The sequence below is a fragment of the Somniosus microcephalus genome, chromosome 3 (genome assembly GCF_052327205.1).
Source record: "Somniosus microcephalus isolate GS21.2 chromosome 3, FLI_Smic_1.0, whole genome shotgun sequence".
NCBI classification, from domain to species: domain Eukaryota; kingdom Metazoa; phylum Chordata; class Chondrichthyes; order Squaliformes; family Somniosidae; genus Somniosus; species Somniosus microcephalus.
The window spans coordinates 277,196,425-277,211,723 of NC_140989.1; the positions used below are offsets into that span (position 1 = coordinate 277,196,425).

The window sequence follows — 15,299 nt, forward strand, 5'->3', positions numbered from 1 at the left end:
TTGGTCGACTGGTCAGGTCACCGAAGCGTAGGATTGGTCAATCGTCGAGTCACTCGACACTCAACTGTAGGACGGCACGCGTCAGGAACCCGCCGTCCGATTGGTCGACCTCGACGTCACACGGTCGCTAATGAGATGCTAATGAGCGGAATGCTGAACATTTTTGGGATACCGCGGGCGGGATTTTTGTCCGGCCGAAACGTAAATACGCCTATGACGGGTCCGGAATCGCAAGCTTTCTTTTGAGGCGACGCGCGCGTCGGTACGCTCTGTAACTTTCAAACGTATAGAGAACGGACAGACATCGGGACAGACAGAAGAGCCGCTTTATATATATAGATATACTGTAGTGAAAAATACATTATTTCATAGGTAGATCATGAGTGCTCTCAGATGTTAGGCTTCAAAGACTTTTATTTTATGCTTCAGGGACCCATACAGAATGTCAGTTTTGTCTTCTGAGAACTTGGGTTACATCGTTGTGGGTAAATTTCCTTAGACATTTAACTGCTGCTTTCCTTCAAATCAGCTGCAATCCAGATCAATGTGGCAACTTTGTGATAATTTCATGCCATTTCTAGTTAGTTTGTCACAAGCTTACAAAATGTTCAACTTTTCTGCAGTTTAGTTTAATACAGAAAATATAACAAAGTTGTGGAAAATTCATGAACTTTTAAAAAACAAGTCCCAAGTCTTTAATCAGCTTTTAAGTATAGATTCTTATCACTGCTGGTAGCAAAAAGCTGTATTCTCATGCAAATTTGAAGCCCAGTTAAAGCGCACATTAATGAAGACCACCATTACTGCCCAGCATATTGATAGAAGGTAGTTTAAACAGTTTAGTATACAGGTAACTTTTATAGCTGAGCTGTACTGCTTTCTTCAACATCAATGTATTTATTACCCAATAAAAAATTCTGAAACAAATATTACTAAACAGATAATTAGAAATCTGTTTTTGATTCAAGACAAATGTTAAACACAGAGTTTCTAACTCTGCAATATTCCTTCACATCAGAGTAATTAACAAACAATGACACCTATTTCTCCCATTGAATTGTTTTCAAACTTATTATTGTTCATTTCAAGACTCATATTCTGCATTGCCTTGACAAGATCATCTCTCTTATCACCTCCTGCAGCACATTCCAGTACCTCCTCATCTGCATCACGGCAATGTCTGTCATCAGGTTGGATTATGGTAACACCATAGCCATTATTGGAATGAACATAATTATTATGAAGCTTCAGTTTTGGTGGTGGTAGAACCTAAAAAAAGGCAGTATTCATATAATGAAGTATCAGCCATGTCTCAAGAGTCCCCTCAACTACATTCTTTCCTTGATTCCCTAAATTTAAAAATAGGGATACATTTTTTAAATTGGTGCTCCTAGTGGGAACCTTGCCTGCTGGCAGGACTTAACAACAACAACTTGTATTTATATAGCGCCTTTAACATAGTAAAATGGCCCAAGAAACTTCACAGGAGCATTATCCAAAAAAATTAAACACCATGCCACATAAGGAGATATTCGGACAGATAACCAAAAGCTTGGTCAAAGAGGTAGGTTTATGGAATGTCTTAAAGGAGGAGAAAGGCGAAGAGGTTTAGGAATTCCAGAGCTTAGGGCCTAGGCAGCTGAAGGCACAGCTGCCAATGGTGGAGCAATTAAAATTGGAGATGTGCAAGAACCCAAAATTGGAGCAGCGCAGAGATCTGAGGGTTGTGGGGCTGGAGGAGGTTACAGAGATAGGGAGGGGTGAGGCCATGGAAGGATTTGAAAACAAGGATGAGAATTTTAAAATTGAGGCGTTGCTGGACCGGGAGCCAATGTAGGTCAGTGAGCACAGGGGTGATGGATGAACGGGACTTGGTGCGAGTTAGGTAGCAGAGTTTTGGATGAGCACAGGTTTATGTAAGGTGGAAGATGGGAGGCCGGACAGGAGAGCGTTGGAATAGTCAAGCCTAGAGGTAACAAAGGCCTGGAGTCGGGCAATGTTAGAGGTGGAAGTACGTGGTAATGGTGATGGAGCGAATATGTGGTCGGCAGTTCATCTCGGGGTCAAATACGACACCAACATTATGAACAGTCTAGTTTGGCAGCAGACAGCTGCCAGGGAGAGGGATGGAGCCAGTGGCTAGGAAATGGAGTTTGTGGCAGGGACCAAAGACAATGGCTTTGGTCTTCTCAATATTTAATTAGAGGAAATTTCTGCTTATCCAGTACTGGATGTCGGACAAGCAGTGTCACAAATCAGAGACAGTGGAGGGGTTGAGAGAGGTGGTGGTGAGGTAGAGCTGGGTGTTGTCAGCCTACATGTGGATCCTGACATTGTGTTTTTGGATGATGTTGCCAAGGGGCAGCATGTAGATGAGAAATAGGAGGGGGCCAAGGATAGATCTTTGGGAGATTCTAGAGGTAACGATGCGGGACTGGGAAGAGAAACCATTGCAGTTGATTCTCTGGCTACGGCAGGCTAGATGAGAATAGAACTAGTGAGGGCAGTCCCACCCAGCTGGATGACGGAGGAGAGGCAGTGGAGGAGGATGGTGTTGTCAACCGTGTCAAAGGTTGCAGACAGATCGAGAAGGATGAGGAGCGATAGTTTACCACGGTCACATTCACATATGATGACATTTGTGACTTTGACGAGGGCCGTTTCAGTACTGTGGCAGGGGCAGAAACCTGATTGGAGAGATTCAAACATGAAGTTGCGGGAAAGGAATTGGGAGGCGACAACACATTCAAGGATTTTTGGAGAGGAAAGCACGGGGCTTCATTTCTAGAGGGATGGAACTGAAAAGCGGAGAAGTTATGTTAAACTTGTATAGCACCTTGGTTAGACCAAACTTGGAGTACTGTACGCTGTTCTGGTCTCTATATAATAAAGAGGATATAGAGACACTGGAGGAAGTGCAAAAAAGATTTACAAGGATGATAACAGAACTTAGAGGTTACACCTATATGAAGGATTGAACAGAGAAGAGAAGGCTAAGAGACCTCAAGGTCGTTAAGATTATGAAAGGGTTTGCTAGGGTAGATGTAGAAAAGATGTTTCCACTTCTAAGTCATAACTAGGGGCCATAATAAATCCAGTAGGGAATTCAGGAGAAACTTCTTTACCCAGAGAGTGGTTCGAATGTGGAACTCGCTACCACAAGGAGTAGTTGAGGCGAATAGCGTAGATGCATTTAAGGGGATCCTAGATAAACACAAAAGGGAGAAAGGAATAGAAGGTTATGTTGATGAGGTTAGATGAGGAGAGGGGTGGGAGGAGGCTCATGTAGAGGATAAACACCGGCATAGACCAGTTGGGCACGAATGGCCTGTTTCTGTGATGTACATTCTATGTAGTCAGCTCATGGGAATGAAGAATTACATTTGGTGAAAGATGTATTGGAAATTCGGGTGTGCGATGTCCACAATTTTCCTTCAAAATATACACCCAAATTTAGGATATGCTTTTCTGGTGGGTGAGGCTCCCCACTGAGAGCACAAACTCAGAAAATTAACATTTTATATAGAAATTGCAGCTCCATTGACGACCAAGTAAATAAAGGCACGAAGCCATCCATGACTCTCAGTTTGTGTTGAGTTAGCTAATCTTGGCCAGTGCAGTTACTGGGGCACTATGATTGACCTCAGTGCCCCTAAACTAGGGAGGGGGAAAAAATCAGCCAGGGCTCCGACTCCTGATTAGTATTTCATGACTTACATTGGAAATGGCATGTGAGGATATAAGCTGAAAACAGGATTGGGCTTGACTGGGATGTCCTCTGAAGGCTGCTGGTGCCTGTGGAAAGGCTACTCAAAAACAGCGAGCACCTTCAGGAGAGGAGGGGAGCTAAGGGGAGAATATTGGGTGAAAAATCTAAAATTACACCTTGTTATTGTATCACCTAAGTAAAGTATACAATCCTTCTTGATTGTATTTATAACAGAAGTAATAATTCATAACCATGTTCATAAAGGTCATCTTTCAGTGAATTATTTAACAGGAATAGCAGTCCTTTGCAGCATAAACTGTTATCGCCAGGTACAAGATTTATATAACTAAAATATTAATTTGTAGATTACACAGTAGAAAAGTAGTAGTTTTAAAATGCCTTTCTCAAGATCATTTAATTGCATTTCAAGAGCATGTTTCAAAGGCCTGGATTTTACAGGGCCTATGACTGCATACGCATGCGCAAAAACCTGGAACTTGTGATCTGTTAAGTTTCAGCTCGACAGATCATCCGCTTGTGCAGGAAATGGACATTCGCTGGCGGAGAGTTGCCCAACTACTACCCAGCGAATGCCCACGAAACTCTTATGCCTGGTAAAAGCAGGCGTAGGGTCTTCTTTCACCAGCGTAAGGATTTAAATAAATATTAACATAATTTTAAAAATCATTTAAACATTCAAAAACCTTTAAAATTAGTTGGTTATTTTTGTCCCCTTTAAAAATGTTTACATTTATTTTTCAAAAATCTAATTTTTGTTTTAAATGTTTAATTAAATTGTATTATAATTAATTTTAAACGTGATGATTTATTTTTATTTAGGTTGTGTGAAAATGTATTTTTTATGTCAGTCCTATTATGCTTATGGGGATTCCGTATGTAAATGGAATCTCCATAAGCATAATGGGAATCTCCCTTTTTGATTGGTTGGGCCAGCCCACGTGATCCCAGGGATGCTTGCAAACCGCATGATCACCTGGGATATGTGGGCCTTTACACAGGCGACGCCTGCAGGCCCAGGACTGCAAGAGTCTGAAGATAGAGGCTCCAGGTAGGTGCGTACTTTTCTTGCAGATCGGAGGCATTTGCCCGCGGGAAGCCTCCGACCGCAATTTCAGGTCCATTGTCTCCATTACTAAATGGTTTATGTTTCCAACTTCATCAGTTTTCTATAATCAAATTACTCATCAAAAATATTTTTGTCTAAATGAAAATGAATGACCATTATTCTAGACTTACCTTCAGTTTAATTCCTCCCAACATACTCTTGAGGACATCAGAACTTTTAATATTACTGCATTTGTGAATATCGTTTCCTTCCAAACAAGCAACACTTCCTGGGTATAGCTCAACTCCCGGTCCCTATTAAAATTAAGACTGCAAGTTCAACTTTGTAACATTACGTTCAATTAAAGTACTGCATATCTTTGTGAACACCAAAAACTATGGATAATTAAATTACCAGCTAAGGTGAAATTTTATTAGGTTAACCTATCAAAGCAACCAAGTTTCAAAAATAATTTCGGGGCATGAGAGTCTCAAATAAGAAATGGCTACTTAGCCTGTTCCTTCTAATGAACCATGTACCACTTGTTGAAAAATGTGGATCATAATATACATTAAAGTGAAGGAGACTTAGAAAGCAACCTGGGAGTAATAGACATATCAAGGTAGATTTTTAAATTTACCATCTGAGCATAATATTGGCTTGATGGATTGGGTGCCTGTTATGGAAACTGCCCAATCTGTTACATCACTTTTACACCCAGATGGCAAGTTGAAAATCTACCCCATCACTTTCACTCTTCAAAGAATGTGGTGAAAAATGTAAATACTATTAGAATGATAGGATGTATAGCCAGAACAGTACAATACAAGTTTACTGAAGTTTTGCTAAGGAATTAAAATGCACTGATCAGACCACACTTAGAATACAGTCTACTCGTCTTAATTCAAGCTAATTTATAATTCATCGCTTTTGCACAAAATTCCCACTTTGTTGTGTTATTTGTGTTTAATTCAAATTATTGGATAACGCAATGTTTTTGCACTAACAAAACTGCTTTCAGTTTTGGTCACCATGACAGAAAAACATGCACATGTACTGGATAAGGTACAGAGAACAACAACAAGACTGTCCTAGCGTTCCTGAGATTCGAGTACAGGAACAAGGATGTCTTGCTGCAGTTGTACAGGGCCTTGGTGAGACCACACTGACGTAAGAAAACTACTAGGCACTTGGTCTAAGCGTTAAACAAAGCTTTAATCAACTGTTTTACAACATGGAGGTCTAGTTGTGTCCTTCACTAGTTCCTGTTAAGAATGTCCTGCGCAAGCTGGGCCCGTGCCCGAGTATTTATACTCTCCCTGGACAGCGCCACCCACAGGCTGCTCAGTATTATTTCATAAGTCTTTCTTTCATGAATGACTGATTCATGTCACACACCTTGAGTATTGTGTGCAGTTTTGGTCGCCTTATCTGAGGAAGGATGTTCTTGCCATGGAGAGAGTGCAGCGAAGATTCACCAGACTGATACCTGGGATGGCAGGAATGACGTATGAGGAGAAATTGGGTCGATTAGGCTTATATTCACTAGAGTTTAGAAGAATGAGAGGGGATCTCATTGAAACTTATAAAATTCTAACAGGACTAGACAGACTAGATGCAGGAAGGATGTTCCCGATGGTGGGGGAGTCCAGAACCAGGGGTCACAGTCTAAGGATAAGGGGTAAGCCATTTAGGACTGAGATGAGGAGGAATTTCTTCACCCAGAGAGTGGTGAACCTGTGGAATTCTCTACCACAGAAGGCAGTAGAGGCCAATTCATTAAATATATTCAAGAAGGAGTTAGATATATTTCTTAAGGCTAAAGGGATCAAGGGATATGGAGAGAATTCAGGGACAGGGTACTGAATTTGGATGATCAGCCATGATCTCATTGAATAGCGGAGCAGGCTCGAGGGGCCGAATGGCCTACTCCTGCTCCTATCTTCTATGTTTCTATGATGGCACCCTTGTTTCAGCATCCCTGTTTCCTTTGACTTGAGATGAGAGGAATATGCTGAAGACCATGAGCACAAGGGCCTTCTTTTTTATGTTCTAGCAAACTGACAAGTACTGCTGGGAACTCCACTCACGAAACATCAAAGTTCCAATGAGGACAGTCCACTCTAGTGAGGACAATTAGATTATCCCCAAGACATGGACATTGGTCCCAATGTATATTTTAAAATTGCACCTGTTGGTGATCACTCATCACAATCCCATTCTGGAGGAGCGGGGTGGGGGTATGCAGCTTTGCCTGAGAAACTAGAATATATTTGTTCAGCTGGAAGCATGATATTTTTTCAAAAGATATAGTCAGATAGGTCTAAACCTGTACAACGTGGAGAAAGCAAAATCAAAGATATCTATAATATATAATGAGTTTTGGCTTCCAAGGCAGCAAAAAATCTGATTTTAATCTAATGGACCAGTGAAAGAATATCTAACAGCTCTAGTACTTAATTGCTGTCTCTCAAGTGCAGCTGACTGGTTCATCTAACTGCATCCAGTATCCAGTGACATTTTCCAAATTATGGTAAGGTTAAAAAGAAAGAAAGACTTGCTTTATATAGCGCCTTTCACAACCACCGGACGTCTCAAAGCGCTTCACAGCCAATGAAACACTTTTTGAAGTGTAGTCACTGTTGTAATGTAGGAACCGCAGCAGTCAATTTGCGCATAGCACGCTCCCTCAAACAGCAATGTGATAATGACCAGATACCGTAATCTGTTTTTGTTATGTTGATTGAGGGATACATATTGGCCAGGACACCAGGGATAACTCCCCTGCTCTTCTTCGAAATAGTGCCATGGGATCCTTTACGTCCACCTGAGAGCAGATGGGGCCTCGGTTTAACATCTGATCCGAAAGCCGGCACCTCCGATAGTGCAGCACTCCCTCAGCACTGCACTGGAGTGTCACCCTAGATTTATGTGCTCAAATCCCTGGAGTGGGACTTGAATCCACAACCTTCTGACTCAGAGGTGACTGTGTTACCTACTGAGCCACAGCTGACACTACCTAAATCTAAATCAAGTTAAAAGTTTCCTAATGGTGCAGTATTTATACAGAGACTGGTTTCTATTTTGTCACTACATTATACTAACCTGAGCTCCTGTCAGTTCACAGTTTTTCATGGTTAAGGCTGCTCCTGTAAGAACACAAACGCCAGTGCCTTCACATTTCAAAACACAATCTTCAAGTGTCATGTGACCAGATTCTACTACCACAATGCCGTCAGTAGTTCCCCGCTGTACTAAAGTCAGGTGAACTAAGCTAATGTTTTGGGATTTTGATGCCACAAAATTATCTTGCGTAGGATCTGAAAAGATTACGATTTCTTCACGGCTTCCAGCTCCTGTTAATGAAACAAACATATCTTTGTCCTGAATTTATAAGTTTTAACAATTGTAATTTTTTTTGTATCACCTTTGATTAAAGCAAAGATCACATTCTGTTTTATAAATAAAGGTCTCTAAATTTTGATGTCATACTAACACAGTCTGCCAACAAAGAACTTTTCACTTAAGTTGAAAAAAACTTGTTCGAAGTTCTCCACAACAGGCACCGCAACAATGTAATGTACAAAAATTCAAATGAAGCAGCACTAGGGCAGGAATATAACTAAGGACCATGTTAAGTGGGAGCCTTCTATGCGGAGGCTGAACTTTCTCAAATAGACTGTACCCAACATTCTTCCATATTTATCAACTTCCAGAAGCAATTAAGATAAAATGAAAATGGTGGTATAATAAAAATACATACATTGCTTCAAGACATACCTCTAATAATGATATCATCTGTTAGCATTCCAAATCCTGAGGCATGATATTCTCCTGGAAAAATTACCACTGTGTCACCACTGAAGCAACTATCCAGGGATGCATCTAAGTTGTCATGTTGTTGAATCAGTGTATTAGCAGAGAAATCCTTAACCTGCAGAAAGCAAGCATAACTGTCACCCAAATAAAGATTTGTATTCAACATGAAAGATGGTATGCTGTTGTGTGATCAATAATATCTTGTCATTTTCACTCCTATATTTGATACGAGGAAGCTATCAAATTAAAACATACTTCATTGTCTATTTTTGTGTACAGCCTTCCTCATGCTTTGATTGAGGTTCAACCTCAAATACAAATAAGACATTGCATCATGCAAATTCGCCAGGACTGCCTCCAAGAGATTTCTACACTGTCAATAGGTTGCCTTCCTCCACTCTGCTGTATGTTATAGCCTTATTCTACACCTTCCTCATGGTTTATTTATGCAAATGAAAGTAGCACAAAAATTGATTGTGGGGTTTTGAGGACCTGTATCTTTAAGCCTACTTGAAGAAAGGGCAGTACAGAAGTGCTGATTATACTGAACCAGATCCAGACAACAATACTTAAATGAAAGCATGCACACTACTCCAGGTTCTGCAGATAGTCACGAGAGGGTCGCTCCAAAAATTGACAGACGAAAACTAAGGTTAAACAGGTCAATGATGTTGGATGAGCGCTTAAACGCAAAACTGCATATAACTGAACTGTTAAGAGAAAGATAAGAATTGATTCTTTTGTTTGGAAAACCCATAGGTGATTTTAGTCCCCGTTTCCAGCGTACTTAGGGTGTGGAACAGTGTAGGAAAGCTTTCCAGCGAGGAAACTTGGATGCAGCCCTTTCCAGCACTTGTGGATCTTTAAAAGGCATTGTGTTGTATCACATTCTGCAGCCATTCTGAGATCTATCTACAGTGTCATCACTGGCCTAATGGTTGGCTGCTCATGCTCTACAGAAAGCTCATGGGACTGAGGTGATCCTTGACTCATGTCAACTTTCTCCTTGGCAGCTTGGTGTCAACTCGCATTTTCCACTGATGTAGTGTTATAAGAGGGATGGCTGGATGCCTGGCATATGCTGCTGTCCTGAGAGACTGCAGTATTATGCAGCTGTGACTTCTGAATGGCTTGGTCCATGTCATCCTATTCACCATCATTATCATCCTCCTTCTCCTCCTGCACTGCCCTTTCCTATGGTGGATCTGCAGAAAAAGAGGGCAGAAGCTAAAAGTAGGTGAGCTTCACCCCTTGGAATTAAGGAGAGCAAGAGGAGGCTGGAAAGTTGTGGTTGTGTGGTGCTTCACAGGGATAGCAGGGTGAGAGTGTAGATGCTCAGTCAGTAACTTGTGGTGAGGGGTTTAAAAGGTGGGGCTGCCCCTCCAGAGAAAAAAGAGTCCAAGCCTGCCCAATCTTTCCTGATAGTTGCTTCATCTCAATTCTGGTAACATTTGAGTAAATCTTTTCTACACTTTCTCCAGTACTTCAAGATTCATTTTGTAGTATGGAGACCAGGGGCTAAAAATTCGGTTGTGCAGCGCCCATTGTTAGGGCGCTACGGGTGCCAAATTGGGTCCAAAATGGCATCCGAGCAGCATGCGCACACTTCTGGTGAGGGCAGTAGGGCTGCCGTTAGGAGCGTGTGCTGGAAGTATGGTAAGTAGGCAATCAAGTGTGCAACGCTGAGTTGACGCCAGCGCTGCCATTTTCGTTGTCATTGCTGAAACAACGCCTTGTGTTAATCTCGCACAGCTGAACATGCGTTCAACAGCAGGAAGGACCCGCACCAGAGCTATTTAAAGCAATCATCAACAACTTTCAGGTAACTTGCTTTTTGATTTCTACTGGCTCTGTGTGAGTTTGTGGAAATGTTTACAGCTTTCTAGAGTTGTTTAAAGTTGGTGGGGTGACAGGTAGTGGTACAAGTGGAGAAGACTTGGCTTCTGACTTCAAGGGTTCTGGTCAGGCCACTTGCTCCCAGTCATGGGTGCTCTAGTTGTCATCCCCCTTGGCCTGCAGCACGACAAGGAGATGGAGCAGAGGCAGCAAAGAAGAACAGAAGCTGCTCGCAGAGGGACGAGGGGGAGAAGGCTCTCAGCAGGAGGCCTTACCCACCTTGGGTCTTCTGAAAGTAATTCTCTTATCTCAACCTGAGCCAGGAGCAGTGTCTGAGCTTTATGAAGGAGGTGCTCACACAACTCTGCCACCTCTTGCAAACAGACCTGCAGCCTTACTCCAGGGCAAGGACAGTGCTGTCAGTGGCTGTAAAGGAGAGCGTGTCCCTGAATTTCTTTGCGTCGGGATCCTTCCAGGCTGGAGCAGGCGACATTAACATCTCACAGTTCGCTGTCCACTGCTGCAGAAGAGAGGTGACAGGCGCTCTTTATGCCAGGAGAGGGGACTTCAATGCCTTCTCTTTGACCGGAGAGAAGCAGGCGGAGTGTGCATATGGCTTTGCCAGGATAGTGGACTTCCCCAAGGTGCAGGGCGCCATTGACCGTATGCACGTGACTTTGTGGGCACCGTATCTAAATGCTGAGATGTACTGCAAAGGTTTCCACTCGCTGGATGTGCAGTTAGTGTGCGACCATGCTCATCACATCATGATGGCGAATACCAGTAACCTGGCAGCAGTCGTGAAGCTTTTATTCTGCGCCAGTCCGCTGTTCCCTCAGTCTTTGAGCCATCAAGACAAACCAGAGGGTGGCTACTGGGCGACAAGGTTAGCCTCTGACCACCTGGCCCATGACTCCACTCAGCAACCCAACTACACGTGGTCAGCATGCTTACAGCAAGAACCGTGTTGCCACGCAAAACATCATAAAGTAGACCACTGGGGTGCTGAAGCAATGGTTCCGCTGCCTGGAACGTTCTGGAGGAGTCCTACAGTACTCACGAGAGCATGTGTCCCAATTCGTGATGGTCTGCTGTATCCTCCACAACCTGGCCATTATGAGGGCACAGCCCTTGCCACCAGGGATACGGCCACCAACATTAGTCCCACACCTTACCTTTCCTCTGTTAATGACCATCACTTGGCCACAATGCTACAATAAAAACCACCACAAACCAAACATTCCAATCCAACTTTATACATCTATCATCCAATATTAGATCAAAAAATAAATTAATCACACTTGTCCATTCCCTTAGTGACTGTCTTGCGTGTGCCGTTGCCTATCCTAGTGCTACCCCAGTGGCTGCAGCATGGCTGGTGGAAGGCTGCTGGCCTTCAGTGGGGGAGTCTGCAGATGGCCTTGCAGGACGACTTCGAGGAGCTCTAAGCCTAGTAAACGTAGCTTCGGACTGCACCACCTCGGCATGGGCGGCAGCAGTCTGGGCTGGCTAGCTGACAGGCAGCAGCAAGGGCACTGGTGGAGTGGCAGTGGTGGGAGGATGAATACTGTCATCCTGAGAGAGGACAACAGGGTAAGCCTCCTCGGATCCATTGCTACTCACCCGGGGCAGCCCCTCAGCAATCCTAATCTGATGGAGTACAGACTGCTGGACACCTGTGACACCCTGCAAGCCCCTTTCAACACTGGTAAACCCAGCCATGATGGCAGCAGTCTGTGCTTGCGTGACAGCAAGCTGAACTTGCACGACTTCAGCCGGAGCTTCCATTGTAGCACTCAGACGTTGGGTGGCTTCTGCTTGTGCTGCAATGGAAGTTGATACTTCGGCCATCAGGTGCGGCATGATGGTTGGGTCCACAAGTGTGTTAATGGATCTCCCCACCCCTTCCACGCTGGAAAGGATGGGCTCCAAGATCTGTCAAAGCCCTATGCAAGACTGGAGCTGGGCTCCTCCATGCTCCTTGACATTGCATTCAGGCTTTCTGGCAGGCCTGCCAATGCACCAAGCATTTCTTGTGCATGCCCATCAGCGTTCTTCTGTAGGCTGCCCCATCAAAGTTGTCATGTGAGTCCTGTGCAGCAGAACTCGTGGGCGACCTCATCCCCCGGGAAGCTGGCACCTGAGCTACCCATTTCCCCTGCCCCGGCTGCAGGCCACTCATGCCTGGTGTCTCACCATGTGCAGATCCCATGTCTAACCTATCCTCTAAAGTACGTGGAGTGTCAGTATCTGAGCTGGTGGCTGGGAGTGTGAAATCGAGGGACGGTGTTTCTTCTTCTTCACTCTCCCTCTTCATGTTGACCAACTGGCTGGGCAAGCTGGATTTCCTGGGTGTTTGAAATAAGAAAGGCACAAGGGTAGGGTTCTGGTGAGGGGAAATTTGGGTGGGGGGGTGAAGCAAGAGGTGCATGCTTACACCATGTGGTAATTGCCAATCAAAAGGATGAGGGGGAAGTGGGATGTGAGGAGGATAATGTATGCAGATACCAGCATCTTATATTCTTTCAGCCCTGTCACTAGCCAGGGGCTCAGAATGGCCAACACTGTCTCCTCCAAAGGGGTGAGGTGATGCAGACGAGTCTAGCCCCCACCGGTTAAGGTCTGCTGGCACCGGTTATGCGCCACCTTTTCCTGCAAGAGAAAGGAAAGCGTGTCAGTGTGTGTGGTGTAACGTGTTTGGGTGATGTGCCTGTCATAGTTGAATAGCTGGCAGCGTATTCAAGCTGTGAGATGTGGGTGTGAGGCTTGCAGCAATGGTAAGTTGTGTGCGGGTGAGGAGAAGCTATGAATATGAGGTATGAATCGTGTTTGGTAGAGATTGTTGGTAGGTGAATGATGGGGGTGTTGTGCATTGAGCAGTGTGTGAGGCTAGTGGTGCAGATGGTGGTATATGGCATTTGAAGATGAATTCACTGACCATGACCACTCGTGTGAGGTCATTAAACTTCTTCCTGCACTGATTCCAGGTCCTCGGGGCTACACTGCTAGCATTTACCACAGTGGCTTTCTGCTCCCACTGCAGTCTGGTCTGTTGCCTGGAGTTGACCTCCTGGACCAAGGCCTCCAGTGCTGCATCCGAGAATCTAGGTGCACGTGCTCTCTCCTGTTGTGCCATCATTACAATTTTCTTCTCCAATGTCCTCCCAGCCAGTTCAATCACCTGTTGCTGGCAGAAGGCACCTCTCCTTTAAGAGGTGCAAACTGCCTTGAAGTAGTGCAGGCAAGATTTAATTGGAGCTAGCCTCGCACGAACCTGGGCTCCCTGCCAAGTGTTCAGCCACTCAGCAGCACGTTCAGCGCTGTGTGAAACACTACAATCATGTAAATTAGCAGGGAGCACAAAGTTTGTGTGTTGCTTGCAGTCCACCGAACGGGCGCAGGTTGATTGCGCATCACGATCCTCGTGCCCGTTTTCGGGCCTTATCCAATTTCTAGGCCCAGAACTGCACACAGTATTCCAAGTGTGATCTAACCAAGATCTACATAAATTTAACATTAGTTCCCTGCTTTTGTATTCTATTCCTTCAGAAATTAACCCTAGTACTTTGTTTGCACTCTTTATGGCCTTATGAACTTGTGTAGTTACTTTTAGTGATTTATGTATCTGTATTCTCAGATCTCTTTGCTGCTCTACATGATTTAGTTTCTTACCTTCCAAGGAATAAGTGGCTTCCTTATGGAGTGGGGATTAAACCTGAGATCTGCTCGTTCTATGTGGCTCAGCTTCACAAAGAATGGTACAAATAACAACTAAGCCAATAAGGGATGTCCAATAAACAATTTTACTTCAATTTCAATCTGTTCTTGCCCCACGGAACTTAATGCCACCTTCCATACTAGTGCTTCTGACATGTCTTCCTTATTCCTCAACCGAGGATTCCACTCTACTATGGTTGACACGGCCCTTGACTGTGTCCGTTCCATTTCCCGCACTTCTGCGCTCATCCCTTCCCCTCCCTCCCAGAACCATAATAGGGTTCCCCTTGTCCTCACCTTTCACCCCATCAGCCTCCACATTCAACGGATCATCCTCTGCTATTTCCGCCACCTCCAATGTGATCCCAACACCAAACGCATCTTCCCCTCACCCCCCCTTTCAGCATTCCGAAGGGACCGCTCCCTCCATGACACCCTGGTCCACTCCTCAATCACCCCTAGCAGCCCTAGCCCTTCCCCTTGCACCTTCCCGTGCAAGCGCAGGAGATGTAACACATGCCCTTTTACAGTATGTTCCTTCAATTCCTTCCTCCCACCCTGTCTCTGCACCTGCTTAATATCTGTTACATATCCAGCTTTTTCCAGTTCTGATGAAGGGTCCCAGACCTGAAACGTTAACTCTGTTTCTCTTTCTACGGATGCTGCCTGGCCTGCTGAGTTTTTCCAGCGTTTTCTGTTATATTGAACAATTTTACTTTTTGCTTCTAACATTAACACTGCTGAATTATTAATGATGTACATTCATCAGGGCTGTTACCTGATACTTGCAGACAAAGTGGTGCAAGGCAGATTTAAGCAGATAACCTAATAAAACTGAAATAACTCACCATGTCAGCTGTCATCATTTTTGCCACAATATGAGTTACAATTTTTCCAGAAGGTCTTTGTCCTTTTCTACGCCTCAATATTCGTGGAAAGAATGGTCCATGTGCTCTATTATTGACAAGAATAATGAACAAAAAGAACTGAATTCATTTTGTAGCATTAAATAACTTTGTATGTAGGTTTTCACATCATGGAAACACAGCATTCCTTTCTATCAAAGCTCCTTAATGGTGCTTAACTCCTTTTGAGGAAACCTGTATTAGTATAAAATTTGCCAGACCATAAGTCGATCAGGATTATCAAAGG

General features: G+C 44.1%; 1 protein-coding gene across 3 annotated transcripts in view; it reads right to left on the minus strand.

The window, feature by feature from the left end:
- Nucleotides 1–396: 396 nt before the first annotated feature.
- Nucleotides 397–15,299, minus strand: part of LOC147121985 (testicular spindle-associated protein SHCBP1L-like) — a 66,238-nt gene continuing 51,335 nt past the window's right edge. For 2 of the 3 annotated variants that reach the window (XM_085982600.1, XM_085982598.1), the window contains 5 exons: nucleotides 14,996–15,101; nucleotides 8,556–8,709; nucleotides 7,881–8,131; nucleotides 4,967–5,089; nucleotides 397–1,269 (listed from right to left, as the gene is read on the minus strand). In XM_085982600.1, coding sequence (XP_085838726.1) covers nucleotides 1,024–1,269; nucleotides 4,967–5,089; nucleotides 7,881–8,131; nucleotides 8,556–8,709; nucleotides 14,996–15,101 — 880 coding nt within the window. In that variant the 3' untranslated portion in view covers nucleotides 397–1,023. Of the gene's footprint in view, nucleotides 1,270–3,125; nucleotides 3,205–4,966; nucleotides 5,090–7,880; nucleotides 8,132–8,555; nucleotides 8,710–14,995; nucleotides 15,102–15,299 lie in introns of all 3 variants that reach the window. The other variant, XM_085982599.1, reaches the window with a different exon arrangement.